General features: G+C 37.0%; 1 protein-coding gene across 5 annotated transcripts in view; it reads right to left on the reverse strand.

Moving 5' to 3' along the window:
* Positions 1-15,059, reverse strand: part of LOC104594285 (uncharacterized) — a 29,930-nt gene extending 14,871 nt beyond the window's left edge. Inside the window, exons 1-8 of one of the 5 annotated variants that reach the window (XM_088896691.1) lie at positions 14,659-15,059; positions 13,070-13,113; positions 10,900-11,005; positions 10,315-10,453; positions 9,457-10,130; positions 2,222-2,606; positions 923-1,190; positions 38-193 (exon numbers count right to left, since the gene is read on the reverse strand). In XM_088896691.1, coding sequence (XP_088752817.1) covers positions 38-193; positions 923-1,190; positions 2,222-2,606; positions 9,457-10,130; positions 10,315-10,453; positions 10,900-11,005; positions 13,070-13,113; positions 14,659-14,818 — 1,932 coding nt within the window. In that variant the 5' untranslated portion in view covers positions 14,819-15,059. Of the gene's footprint in view, positions 1-37; positions 203-922; positions 1,191-2,221; positions 2,610-9,456; positions 10,131-10,314; positions 10,454-10,899; positions 11,006-13,069; positions 13,114-14,658 lie in introns of all 5 variants that reach the window. The other 4 variants (XM_010254519.3, XM_010254520.3, XM_010254518.3 and 1 more) reach the window with 4 other exon arrangements.

A 15,059-nucleotide genomic window follows, 5' to 3' on the forward strand; every position in this document is an offset into this window, starting at 1 on the left:
ACTAGGGGAAAAGTTACAGTTCTTCAAAAGAGCAAACCTCTTGTGGACATTGACCAGTCTGTGGGGATAACACTGTAATATTCCCATTGTACTTGGTCACAGCTCCAGGTGCAAGAAAGGGAGAGAATCTGCCATCAATATCTGCACCTGGCCGATAAAATTGGGTATAATAGCTTGTTGACGGATCAAATGGCTGTTGAACCTGAATGGAAAATTGTTATTACCAAACAATTCTTAAATGAAAGTACGAACTAAAAACAAGATCTAATGGGGGTTAATCTCAAAACTAGGTATTTCAATTTGAACCCAAATTGGTAGTGGGAAAAAACTATTACGAAAGAGAAATTTTCAATAAAGCACGCCTCTTTTTGTACATACTCTCATGTACCCCTTTCTTTTTTAATGAAATCTGTTATCTTTCAGCTCAAAAAAAATTTCAAAAAAGCACAATGCTCAATTCAACAGAGTAATCATACAATAGGAGCTTGGGTTGGCAAAAGCATCAACATGGTGGCCTTTTAATGCCAACAAACATCAACTCAACTCAACTAAGCCTTATCACAACTACAGGGGATCAGCTATGTGAATCCTGCTCCGCCAATCTGCTCTGTTCAGTGCCAATAAGCATACTGTTACTGATTTACTTTTATTAAAATAACAGATGGATTTTTCCATAAGGGTAGCAAAGACAAAGGAGAAACATGATGGGAAAAGAAATGAAGGCCTAGAAGTCAAAAAAGGGGGACAAAGCAGCTGAATCTCAAAAACATTGAAACTGTATACTTAATATCTGGATAAAGAATGTATGGCATATATGGGTGGGCAAAAGACTGTAATTTGGAATCTCAATTAACAGGGGACATATAGAACCAAAGAATTGAAGGCTTATGATAATGATTGGAAGTTGAGAGACATCACATGCCTGAGACTCAGAGCTTTCAAATGGTGCAAGCTGGTTCCCTAGCATGGATGGCATGAACCCAAAGCTGTAGGTTGGGGCAGTGTGAACAACTGAATATTGAGGACCACCAGATGGCAAAGCTGTCTCTGGCTTTGACTGATCATATTCTGTGACTGCAGTAGATGATACTTCAGCTTCCCGTGAAGATAGATTTTCTGGCATGTGTCCAGGTGACTGTGGATTATCAAGATAATCTTCTTGTTGAACAGTTGAAGACGCATTCTGATTGCTGCAGCCAATTATAATAATACTAATAAATATCTCAGATTGTAAAGGAGGAAAGTTAACGTGCCAAATAGAAGACCTCATTATGTAAGACAATGAAAATCAGAAATATTTTTTAATAATAAAGACAGATTTTCATTAGAAAAGAATACAAAACAGGTAAGAAGGAATCCCCAAGGAAAAAGAAAAATACAAAAAACACCCTCCACACCCAACCAGACAGTCCAACAATCCATTCATGAATCCAATCCCCAAAACCTAACTTCTTCAGCTGCAACAAAATACAAGGAGAGCCCTAATCCACAACCAGAATTAACACCCAATAAATGATTCAGAAAGAAACACCCTCAATCAACATGTTACTTTAACAGACACTAGTAAATAACTAGACAAAAAAAAAGGAAAAACAGAACCCTCCATATATCATCCTCAGCAAGTAGTAAATTATAGGATGGTGGACCTTCCTTGAGTGCAAAGAAGAACTTAGCAAAGCATTTGCGGCATTTATAGGATGGTGGACCCTCCTTGTATGTTACATTTTGAATGCATAGTATTATGAATGGAGCAGCTCAGATGACCTAACCATCCCGTTTACCTCCTTTTCACTGCCTCCCCTTTCAATTTTTTTTTTTTTGTTATCTAACATAATGCAACAAAATTGATGGCTACAGTTGCATAGTTTTGCAATTAGGGCTATTACAATGAAAAAACCCCAATCCCCTTGCATGTCAATCCATCACAAATGCTACTAAGCCATTACTTCATCATCCTTATAATCAAATTAACATCATATCAATCTTAACAACAAAAAATAATAACAATTATAGTAAGAACATAAGAGTGATAAAAACAATAATAAGAACAGAAACCCAAAACCAATACTGAAGGATTACTACCATTTGGCAGACAATGGTACTTGGGCAACCTCCTAGCCATGGAAGATAAAATAAAGAAAACCCAAAACCACCTTGTACAAGATGGAAGAATTGAAAGACCTAATTGATATAAATAGAATTACTAGCATATTGCACAGACCTTGAGGAAGGCTCCTCAACAGTTTCCTCAATCCCCTGAGAGGATTCAGATGGAGGTGTGGAACTTTTATTGCTCTCAGGGCCATTGGCATAGCTTGTGCTCAGGCAAAAACCAGCATCAAAGCTTCCAAAACTCAACCCACTTCTTTGATCTTCGGGGACTTGTAGATGGTGTGGAATGATAACATGTTGACTATCTGACAGATGCAACTCTCCTATCTTCTGCTGTAATTTTGAAGTTTGATCCTCTGAGGCAAAGGAACACATTGCAGGCAGTGAACAAGAAACGGCTTCAACTGTGATGGACTGAATCTCACTTGTTCCAACAGCTCCAGATGATTGAGCAGAATTTATAGGCTTTGGTTTCCACTCCTTATTGGTGCCAACTGCTAAAGATTAAAAAGCAGTTACTACCAAATGATCTCCATTGGCTAATTTTGTCAAGTTAAACATAACAGCTTCAAACACAAACCCATAAACAAAGATAATTTTTTTTGGTACCATGGTGTTCAAGCTCAAGTGTTCCAAGCTAGAGACATTTTGGCACAGAACATGGGGCAAAATGTTTTATTATTGTGTCAAACACATAAGAAAGTGAAGTAGGAACACCTCCAGGATTTCTTCCAATGCCCCTTGTGTGGGAAACCAATGCAAACTGTGGTGTTCTTGCTCCAAGTTAAATCTGTTCTACCAAATAAGTTTTTTTAATGTTAAAGTTGAATGGCCTATCTTACCACAAAAACAACAACAACAATAATAATAAATGGCCTATGTGGCAGTTACATGTGGTTGAAATGGAAATGGAACACCACAATACCAAACACCGCCAAAGGTAGTCTAATGTGTAATAAGAAACAAAATTCCAGCATAGTAGTAATCAGCATCAATAAAATTATGTGCATACTATGAACCTAAACATAAAAACTGAATAGAAATTTCCCAAGAAAAGTGAGCAGTTTAAGGAAATAGAATCTGGACAAGAGGTGTTAGAATACCAAATAAACTAATTATACGTATTTATACATAAGAGTAATTGCATATCCAAGTCCAAGAGTGCTAACAAGGAAGAAGATATATCTTTTCAAACTCAAGATTTCTATGCATATATGCATTCAAAGCATCTGTGTGTTGACTTCAAAGTTCAAAGTCAAGATAGATACAAGTATACTAGATTGCTCTAAAGGTTGGCAGTGGCAAGTGTACTCAACAAATATTCTTTTTACAATCAAAGAAACAGAACTAACGAGTTGAATACCAACACAAAGACAACATAAAGCTATTTCCAGGAAAAAAACACAAACAAAACAATAGTCAACAAGGAATTTGAGGTTTTCAATGACATGGTGATGTTTCTGCTATTCATTGCAGACATTTTACTGATTATTGAGTCAAATAATTTTACAGAAGCTCAACTGAGATTGTAGAAAAGGATAGTAAAGAAAAAGAAGTAGCTTAAGGACTGCAAATGGGATGGCAGATGTATGAGTAAAACAAGGAGTTGATAAACCTCTTTTATTTTGGGCAAAATTGTTATCTGATGTAATATGAACTGGCGGGATTGCAAATAACAGTTGTACTAAGTTTATTAATGAATGAATTTCTCTTGCTGATCAAAAAAAGAAGTAGCTTAGGAATCTCTCATTTTTTTAATGAGAGAGAGCATGTAACATGAATGTGTGAAAGGTGATAGGAAAATCCAGTTCTGATGCATATATAAAGGGCAATCTTTTGCCGTAGGAAATATTTACTTGGTTAAGACTATCAAAAGATAACTATGTCTTGCTCACAATTCTAGCCAGCAAGTTTTTATCATGTTGAGACAACTACCAGACAGCCCAGAAGGTGATAGCATCACCATTTCATTTTACAAGAAGGGTAGGCTGTAAACCTAATCCCAATTTATACATTCATTGCAAATTTACAATAAAAGAAGGGTTTCTTTCTTTTATGAGTAAAAAAAAAAAAAATTTGATTTCTATTGACATTTTCCTTGGCCAGGGTATCAGCAAAACCATTTAGTGATCTATGAACCCAGGAACGTGTGGTGTTCAATGTTCTTGCTATTGATTTAATTTCTATTATGCCAAGGTCCTTTACTGCCATTTCTCATCCATCCCACTAGTACTCTAGAATTCCCTTCTATGACCATAGTAATGTGCTCCCCAATCTTATACCATGTAGTAGTGCTAAAAATTCTGCAATTGTGGAGTTTCCAGAGCCAACCAGTCCTGAGAAAATAGCTTTGATACACCCATTGTTGTCTCTAATAACTCCTCAAATGCCTCATAGACCAGGATTAAACCAAACTGCAGTGATCAAAATATAGCCTGTAAGCACCAGTTTGGCTATAGCAGAGTCAGCCACCCATTGTCATCTTCTACTTGAAAATGTCAAACATGTCGCATCTGGATGGCTGTGAGAATGTCAAGAATGTGCTTTGGAATATAGACACACTATGAGAGGAGAGAGCTGGAAAAAAATGTGATAATTAATCACTCATGCGTAAAAAGAGAAGCTAACGCATTGGCTAATACAATAGTGAAATAAGGAGCAGAAAGGGCTAACATGTTCCAGGTCAGTTGTAAAGGATTGCAAATCTAGTCGAGATAGGTAGCAAAAGCCAGCCTATAAATAAGGGTGCTTTGAATATAGAAATGCTTTTATTAATGATAGAAATGAAATGTAAAATTTAAAACCAATTGGAAATAAAACTATTTTCCTATTCTCTCTCATTAAATCTCATATCTAAGGTATATTCTCTCATTAAATCCTATATTTAAGATATATTTTCTCATCATTAAATTCTACTAATTAAATCCACAACATTAATTTTAACAGGACAAAAATAAATAATTTGAAAATAAAATCATTTTCTCTCCTCTCGGTGGTAGGTAAGAAATTCAACCATTTGGGCTCAAATGGGTTAATAAATAATGCCATAATTAAATAATAAAAATTAAAATAAATAAAATATATAATACAAAAAATTAAAAAAAAATTGGGCATATCTCTAAGAAGTATTTATATTAATGATGAAAATGGAATGCCAAATTTAAAATCAACCTAGAAATGAAATAATGTCATAGTCAAATAAAAATAGAAGATACAAAGAATCAAAAAATAAAAAATAAAAAAATTGGGCACATATCTAATGTTATATATTTACAAAAAATAAAAAATTATTTAAATAATGCAGATGAAACTACTACTACTACTACTACTACTACTATTGTAATTTAAAATTTCCATGTGCAATGCATGTGCTTAATTACTAGCAGAGTGATAAATTTATACATACATACATAAAATGTATATATGTTCATAATGCATATTAGAATAACAATATCTTCATAAAAATGTATAAGCTTCATTTAAAATATCGAAAATCAACATATTCATGAAAAAAATAGAGGACAAAAAAATGAGACGGGGGTGATCCTCCGTGGGCACCTTGTTGCCTAGGCATTGCCATGACAACTATGGTAAGATATTGCATTAGAATAACTTCATAAACATGTACAAATATAGCTTATGTACAATAAGAAGCCACATAATGAGAAAAGATTCATTCACATCGGTGAAATCAACCTACACCATTCCCCTCGTATCTATAAAAAAAGGCTTCCACCAAACAGTCCATATAACAGCAGCAATATGACACTTCAGAGGATCCCAGCTCTCTTGTTTAGATCCCTCAACCTCCACCTAGCTAACAATTCCACTAATCTCTTCAGACAGCAGCAGTTGAAATTAACCAGCTCACAAAAATATACAAATAGGTCTGGAACAAAATGGCTCCATTATTGCTTTGTTCTCCGGTCCTGTAGAGGAGGGTGATGTAGCTAGGGCAGAGTTTCTAGCTGCAGTATATGGGGTTGAGAAGGCCAAAGAGCTGGGGATTAATAGACTGATCATCGAGGGAGACTCAAAAACTGTGATAAAATGGTTGCAAAAAGGGAAAGGAGTGACCTGGCAACTGAAGAAATATGTTTTGGGCACTTTTGGTTGCAAATGGATGTCAAGAAATATGTCTATTCAGGTGGGTTGGATTAGGAGATCGGCCAACAGCTTGGCTGGTAGCTTAGAAAAGCAAGGGGTTCAAAGAACAGATATGTTTTGGGCACTTTTGTAATTCTGTCTTGGGTCAGCTTCTAAGCTGATTTCTTTGTAACTTCTTGTTGTATATTAAAGCTTCTTAATTAATGAAATTTTTCAGAGTTATTGCTCAAAAAAATGCAGGCTATGGAAGGAATAGACCACTTCTCAGTGTTTTAAGAGCAAAATGCACATGAAAAAGGGCAAATGCCTTTTAGAACCCAAGGCACACACCTTTTCCGAGCAAAGTGCAAATTTTTTAAAATATTCAAAAAAATCAAAAAATAAGATGGTTTGGTCACATGCATAAAAGACCATCAGCATCACCCGTAAGAAGAAATGATCTGTTACAAGTTGAAGGGGCTAGAAGGGCTAGAGGTAGACCAAAAAGGGCATGGGTTAAAGTAGTAAGAAATGACTAAAATGCCCATAAATTAATTATGGGTATGACATTAAACAGAACGGAATGGCGACATAGGATTCATGTAGCCAATCCCATACAGTTGAGATTAGGCTTGAATGAATGAATGATGATGATGATTAAAAAATCATATATATATATATATATATAGACAAAAATGAAAAGTTCAATTTTAAAAGAAATTAAATATTTAAAAAAACTATTGGCTCAAATTAAAATACATAAACATGTAAAACGCATTCAACATGAAAATATAGAAGTAAAACCAAATATATGTGAATTGTACAAAAGTGCTTCAAGCACTCAACAATTCAAGCATGTAAAGCATTCAATTTGTTTATTTTTTATTTATCTCTTGGTAGCACCGTGTTATGGGCCCGGGCATAGGATCTCATCACGGGTCGGTCCACGGGGAGAACCTCTAGTTTCCCCTTGCCCCTCCCTTTGTGTGCTGACCCTATCGTGGCGACCTAAGGGGTGATTTGTCCAAGAGATCACCCTAACTCTCCTTTACTCTTCTCTTTGACTGAAATTTTGGATGCCTTTATTCAATAATAGTGGCTCCTTAAATAGGAGATTACAAGAGTCCTGCTCTTAGGGAGACTCCTTGCTGAATAGGGAGACCTCCAACTCTATCTTGATAAGATAAGACTGATAAGATAAGATAAGTCTCTCTTAATCCTAATCTAATCTACTAACTTAATAAGATAAGAATAACAAGATAGTCTAATCTAATCTGCTGAATGGACAAGACTGTTGCTGCAGTAGGACTTGAACTGGGTCCAACTGAGCCCAGGTTCTTCCTGTTCTAATCGATAGAACCAAAGTTGTGCTTCCTCTGTTAAGTGAAAGGCGGCTAGGCTTACCTTATCCCGGTCGTCTGTCTGTTGATTTCGAAAAAACTGCTCGCACCAGTACAGCCAACCCAAGGGATCTCCGTTGCCGTTGTACGACAGGAATTCTAACCTGTTGTACTTGGGGATGACTGCGGCCCCCTGGTTGTCGAACTGTTGTTCGCCGGAAGACTGCGGCAGATCTGGTCAGCGGCCGCTAGTGGCTATCACCCCTTCTGTGTTCCTCTCTTTGCTAGAAAGGAATAACTCCATCAGACGCCATAGCTCCCTGACTTCGTCCTTGATTTCCCGTACTTCCGAGCTAGTCTCCATGAGCCAGTGCTCGAGTTCGTGGACCCTAGACGACAGCTGCTCCAGATCACCCATGACGCCTTGCTCTGATACCAAAATGTTATGGGCCCAGGCATAGGATCTCGTCACGGGTCGGTCCACGGGGAGAACCTCTAGTTTCCCCTTGCCCCTCCCTTTGCGTATTGACCCTATCGTGGCGACCTAAGGGGTGATTTGTCCAAGAGATCACCCTAACTCTCCTTTACTCTTCTCTTTGACTAAAATTTTGGATGCCTTTATTCAATAATAGTGGCTCCTTAAATAGGAGATTACAAGAGTCCTGCTCTTAGGGAGACTCCTTGCTGAATAGGGAGACCTCCAACTCTATCTTGATAAGATAAGACTGATAAGATAAGATAATCTCTCTTAATCCCAATCTAATCTACTAACTTAATAAGATAAGAATAACAAGATAGTCTAATCTAATCTGCTGAATGGACAAGACTGTTGCTGCCGAATTGGATAGGATGAGAACACCGGATCATTGCTGTTGTTGCTCCCAATACGCGTCCACATCACACCGCTTCAAGTAATTAGTGTGATTTCTAGAATATTGGTCCTCTGCCTCTATAAAGGCCCCTTGAGGCAAAGCCCAAACAAGTCCATGCAAGGAAAGTTCCTAAACAAAGAGATTGACTCAAATATATGGTTTTGTAATTTTAATTGCAGTTTATTCCATTTTCGAATTAGGAATTAGATATCATTCAATGAAGCATGTCATGTATTAAGAAGGATGAGAAAACAACACCACTAAAAGGGGGGTTACTATCAAAAAGGAGGTAAGAGAGCGAGGCTAAGGAGCAATGTCCGCACAAAGAAATGTTGGCAAAAAAGGCATTTTAAAATATTTGTGTGCTTGGGGCCTTCGGCTGAGGCATAAGGTGCTTTAAATGCGCTATGCCTGGGTTCAAGCAAGGCACATTCATGTGCTTTGCCTATGCTCCTAGGCACACCTTTTAAAACACTGCCTCTTGTGATCAATTTGATATACATAAGCAGCTCATACACATGGAAAATTGTAAAGCCATATGAATGTAAGTACAAGCTACATATATCATAAAGTTCAGTTCAAGTCCTAGACAAGTAACTTGCGCCATATATATGACTACAAAAACATCCCTGCAGAATATTTAATTTTGGACTATGATATTCATGCATACATATCAAAAAAGGACACAGAATGTTAAAGTTTCGGTTGAAATTTCTTTTTACATATCATCCAATGGTTAATCAGTTTCTAAATGAAGAAGAACCATATTGGATAAACATGGCATCTGTGGCACAATATATCACCAAGTAAGAGGATAATCATCAGAGATACTTATTCTTCACAAACTAAAACCAATCTTTGCTTCCAAGAAGCATGCTTTGCTAAAATAATTAGAATTCACTAAAAGCCCAAAAGCTAATTAGAAAAACTCTATGCATCATAGAAGACTGTGATATGAATCAAAGTTCAAACTACAATTTTCATTAGTATCTTGATCTAGGTTCACACAAACCAAACCACAGAAACAGGCAATGATGGTGCATTACCTTTCTGAGACCCAATAAGTTGCTGTGGCCGGTTATTGTAGTTAGAAGAGGGCCTACTAGCCGAAGAGCCACCATAGGTAGATGAAGATGAAGGTTCCGATGACTCCGGTAGTTGATTCCTTTCAGCTCCCTGGTGCTTGCTTGAAATCTTTACAGGTATGGTGTTCCCAATTGAAGTTGTTTTTTCATCTATGGATGAAGACAACTCAGGGTCAGTCATCTCACAAGATACAAGTTTGTTCATCAGAAGATGGTTGGTGAAGTCCTGAGAGGCACTTGATTTGCTCTCAGCAGGATCTTTAGCACTCTGTTCAATTACTGCACACTGACTCCGTACTTCACATTTAACTGTACCCGGTGCACCAGGAAGTCGTGATTCAAAGGATGGAATCAGTACAGGATCTGAATCTGAGGAATATACCACTGACCCAGATGCTAGAGACATGTCAGGACTTGGTGCAGGGTGCACACATTCAACTCCAATTCCAGACACAGGGATGATTTTTGAATCACCATGCAGTGCTGGTGGTGCACTAACTAACTTATTAGCATCAACTACTGAACTTTCTTCAGGTGAGTTGATTCCACTGCCTGGGGGCAATTGGGAGGCATGGCCATGACTGGGATCCCTGACAGTTATATCGGCAGAGCCATTTGCCATGACATTCACAGAGCTGCAGAACAAAAATAGAAACTTTAAATATATACCCACCCCACATATACAGTTACAGACAACAATACACAAAACCCAAATTTTCAAAGTTGACATATGAATAAATTTGATAATTTTGATAACATGACTGAATTATACAGATGTTAGCAATCAAGATTTAACAGAATTCAATTGATGATGGCTACCTTGACCCAGGAGTTACTGTTTTGCTTTCTGTCTCCTGAGATGGAGGCACTGAAGAGGATGTAACACCTAAACCTCTCTCTGTGCCTTGATTGACACCATTTTCCTTCCCAGTAATAGTGCTCTTCCCACCACCAGCATCTGACAAAATGGTTAAACAAAACATAAGTGAATGATATCCATCATGCACCATGAATAAGTCACTACAGAGAGAAATACCGGTCTTCCCCCCATCATCAACCAGATCCTTTTTTTAGTAAAGACAAAGTAAAATCCAGATGTTCTGGGGAAAATTTTCTGCATTGGAAACTAAAGACGCAAAAGGTAATGGCTAGCACCCCCCCCCCAAGTGGACAGCAAAGCAGTTATGGCATTGTGCCAAAGAAACACAACAATGGCATTGTTATCAAGACTCACAATATTTAATGCAATGAATCTATGATATGGATAGTTGGGTGCACATTTCCAGGATGTTACAAACATACATATAATCATGTTAAAGAAACCAGGAAATCAAATACCACAAGATCAGTCCATCATGGATGATTTCCTGAACAAATATGAAATCCTAATTATAAAATGTATACCATGTGAGATGTAACGAGGAGAATAATTCCCCCGACCAACCCCCCTACCCCCTCGCCCTTGCATGCTTGGTCTCCATCTAGAATCAGCAGGCTCCCTATTCACATTCTGCAAAATTATACACAAATGTTATATAATTAAAACAACCAGTGGAGTATCAAATTAAATAACAATTTTGAGAAATGGAAAAGCAGATTCAAGGACAACAAAGATCCCTAATTTCCTTGATGTGCTTATTTGGGAAAAAACATCAAATTATGCACAAAGCCACATAACAAATTCCAAAAAATTGAATAGTAAAAATCACATAAAACAATCTTCAATAATGACACCAGATTTGAGACACAGAACTATCAAAATCACAAATGAATCAAGTAAAAAGTGTTCTGAAAAAGCTTACCAAATCTTACTTATTTCTCTAACCTTGTTTACATTCGTTTCTTCAGAAATTTGTTACCATAATTGAATCTTTCTTTTTTTTTTTTTTTTGAGAAAAAGTAAGGTATTGCATTAAGTATAGTCAAAACATTTACAATGCCCAGCACAATAAATTTGTGTGCATGGAATATTAATGACTTCCCAAGAATGAATTGTTCCCAAAACAAACTTCATAACTGAATTTTCTGAGTCATATTTGTTTTCAGAAAGTCTTGAATTCCTTTCAGACCACATGGTCCAAATCACAGCTAAGGGTGTCACCCCCCCCCAAAAGAAAAAAACCCTTCCTCTTTGACTCAAACCTCTCAGTTTGCAGCCCCGTTTTTTTAACTAGAGGCACATGGAAATTTATATTAAATCATGAAAGAAAGCCTCATACCCATGAGTAAGGGTCATGGGGATCAATAACAATATTCACAGGCAAAAGCTGGTTAAAGAAAAAAGGAAACAAAGAGAGTTGATCACCACCGTCTACTCCCTTGTAATTGGAGTTCTATAGTTATATCCTCTCCCTACTCCCCTGTAGTTCAAGAGAGTTGGTCACCACCACCTCAGTTCAGGGTGAAATTAAATTTTGATGGAAGCTCCTTAGGTAATCCAGGTCCGTCTGGAGTTGCGGGTGTCTTCAGAAATGAGGAAGGAAGAGTTTTAGCCCTTTACTCGGGCCCGATTGGGGTGGAAGATTCCTTAAGGGCAGAAGTCATGGCTTTACTCCAAGGCCTGAGATTGGTGAAACAATGGGGTGGATGCAATTTAGAAACCTGGGAGTATGGTCACTTAGACAGCCTCTAAGAGAGACTATTAGCTTAGAAAGGGAGCTTCGGGTGCAATTTAAATGGGTAAGAAGGACACAAATGGAATGGCTGATGCTTTAGCTAAGCAAGGAGTTATTAGGGAGGCTTTGTTTTGGGCTTGTTTGTAAGGCTTTCTTGTTCTGGGTTTTTCCAGCCATCTTGTGGGTGGTGATAACTGTACACATTTTTTTAAATCATAAATGAAAGTTACTGTTTCCTATCAAAAGAAAAAAGGAAAGAAAGAGAAGGAAGAGTAAAAACTATTATCTTTCACAACTGTTACAACTTACAAAGTAGTAAGTAGGAATTGTATTCCGCCATAGTTGTCATGGCATCACCTAGGCATCCTTGGCAGGGCACCAAAGCTAAAAACCCTGACTTGTGACTAAAGGTGTTCATCTAGGCAACTAAACACCCACCTACGCAACAAAAATCACAAGGCAGTCACCTACTTGTAGTATTATTGACATGGCTGCATCCTATTAGTATGTGTGTCGATACACGTACACCCTATGTTTTGTACTTACACAAGGGTTTTGAGAAGAGAAAAGAAAAGAAAGACATTGATTATCACAGCTCCACATCCCCATTCAAATGGTAAATTTTAACCCATTCATCAAACAAAACTAACTCAAAATTAATTTCCATGTTCTGTGTACTTTTTCATAAAGCATACACTATGTTTATACTTTACACCAACCATATCTGAAATAAAGGAAATAAGTGATGTACACACCATTCATGTCCAGCAAAATATATATCATTTAAAAAAAAAAAAAACTAGCAAGATGGCATTGGAATGAAAGTCGTAGAAACTTTTAAAAAACTGTAACAGTCTTGTGGTTATCATTTGTGTTTGAAATAGAAAATAAAATGAAGAAAAAAAGAAAAGGGATAAGCATTTTAAGGGTTTATTAGTAACTTGACAAAAAAAGTTTACCTCTTTTCTCTTGTCACGTTTCCTTCTGACTTCATGAAATGTATCTGTTATAAAAACAAATACTTGCATCACTTTGTAGAACAACAAGGCCAGTCAGAATATCAGAAATAATAAACAATCCAATGGCATTAATAGAATACCTTATTCATGAAAAGAAAGAAGAGGAAAGAGGAAGAGTGAGGAATAAAATTAAGGAAACCCATAGACAAAACAACATGATATTTCACTTTAAACACAAATGATGATTCATGTAAAAATGTAACAACTTATTGAGGTGTGTCATATAACTTACTGTTTTGCAAGCTAAGTCATAATGTTAACTTCATATCAATTGCTTGACTAGTGAGAACAAATATCATTACTAAATGTGTATAAAGAAACCCCATTTTGAAAACTAACAACCTACAAAGGACTATGAGTAAATACCAGCAAATGGCTAATTCATTGTAAAAAAATGCTCAACCACCTAACGGTCCCAGACATCCTAAAAATTTTCTTTTGCCAACCACCATAAGCGGAAAAGAAGCACTTGTTGGATGTAGGTATAATTCATAGGCTTTAATATTAACAACTGATAACAACCCTTTAACTTTTTACCAAAACGAAAATGAAGGTTGACTAGTCTTTGATTACAAACTCCATAAATTTGAAGGAACCAAGCTCAATGTCACTGTTATTGCATAACACCACATTATTGAAAGACGGAGAGATGATCATAAATAACATGTAACTTTTAGTCAGTAATGAATCACGTGGTTCAACAACTTCATCAATTTTTCAAAGTCAACTCCAGAAACCTCTTATGGATACTGAAAGTCAATAACTACCCCAGAACCAATAACCAAAAGTTTGTTAGTAGCACTTGATTATCGTCACTGTATCAACTGGAATCACACTGTGAAATGAATACAAACAGATCCACGGTAAGAATTATTGATCAATCTTATCGCAGTCCCCCTAGTCAATATCCTGTTCCATGATTTTATCATTGAGAAAAAAAAAAAAAGAAAGAAAGAAATGGCAGGGACAGGGAGAATTCCGACGCCCTGGTATCCCAATTCCATAGCTCACTCATGCGAAAAACAATTAAAAGGGAAAAAAATACGAAGAAAATTTACTTAAAACCAAAAAAGGAACCGTATGTCACTAATGGGAAATGAGTCTTGACTCTTAAGATAATATGACTTCCTGTTCACACCTAGAACACAATTTCCCCACGGAAACATGGATTAGGAAACAGGTTTGCATTAAAAACCTTTATACTAAGAAGTAAGTTCTCAACGCCGGTAAAACTTAAGTGGTCATAATCCCAGCTTTTCTTCTGAAGAAAGATATTACAATAACCAACATGAACTAGCTCATCCTTGCAAAATTACATGAACACTTAGAACCAATTGAAGCCCATAAAAAAACACCTCAAATTTCACAACCCAAACGGTCCTATGTCTCCAGAAGAGCGACGACACCGACACCAAATCAAACCCCCAAGCAGCATGATCGCAAGCCAGATAAATGAAATCGAGATGAAACATAAATAACCCAATAAAGAAATAGACGAGCTCACCGCAGGCAACAGAGTACAGAAATACCTTGAAACAAGAGCTTCTGTGCAGTTTCATTGGGATCCATCGAGCACTCCTTGAGCATTGCATATACCTCCTCCTCGCTGTGGTTCCCCGCGATCTCTTTGATATTCTGGATTGTTTTGCGCACATTGTTCGGGATTGAAACCCTAGAACCGCCGCTCATGTTTATAGAGAGACAGAGGTACAGATACAGATGAAGCAAGGGAGAGGGGGAGAAGGTAGCAAGACCGAACAACAAGAATTCAGACGCACACAGACAAAGATGAAATATAAGGGAGATGAAAGAGAAATAGAGCTTGGGGCTTTGAATTGATTTGTGGAAAGTAAAGGAAGCAAGAAGAAGGAAGAAGAAGGATCAAAATCAAAAAGGAAAGAAAAAAAAAATACAAATAGACATGGAAGAG

The sequence above is a fragment of the Nelumbo nucifera genome, chromosome 1, assembly GCF_055504915.1.
Source record: "Nelumbo nucifera cultivar China Antique chromosome 1, China Antique-T2T, whole genome shotgun sequence".
Taxonomy (NCBI): Eukaryota; Viridiplantae; Streptophyta; class Magnoliopsida; order Proteales; family Nelumbonaceae; genus Nelumbo; species Nelumbo nucifera.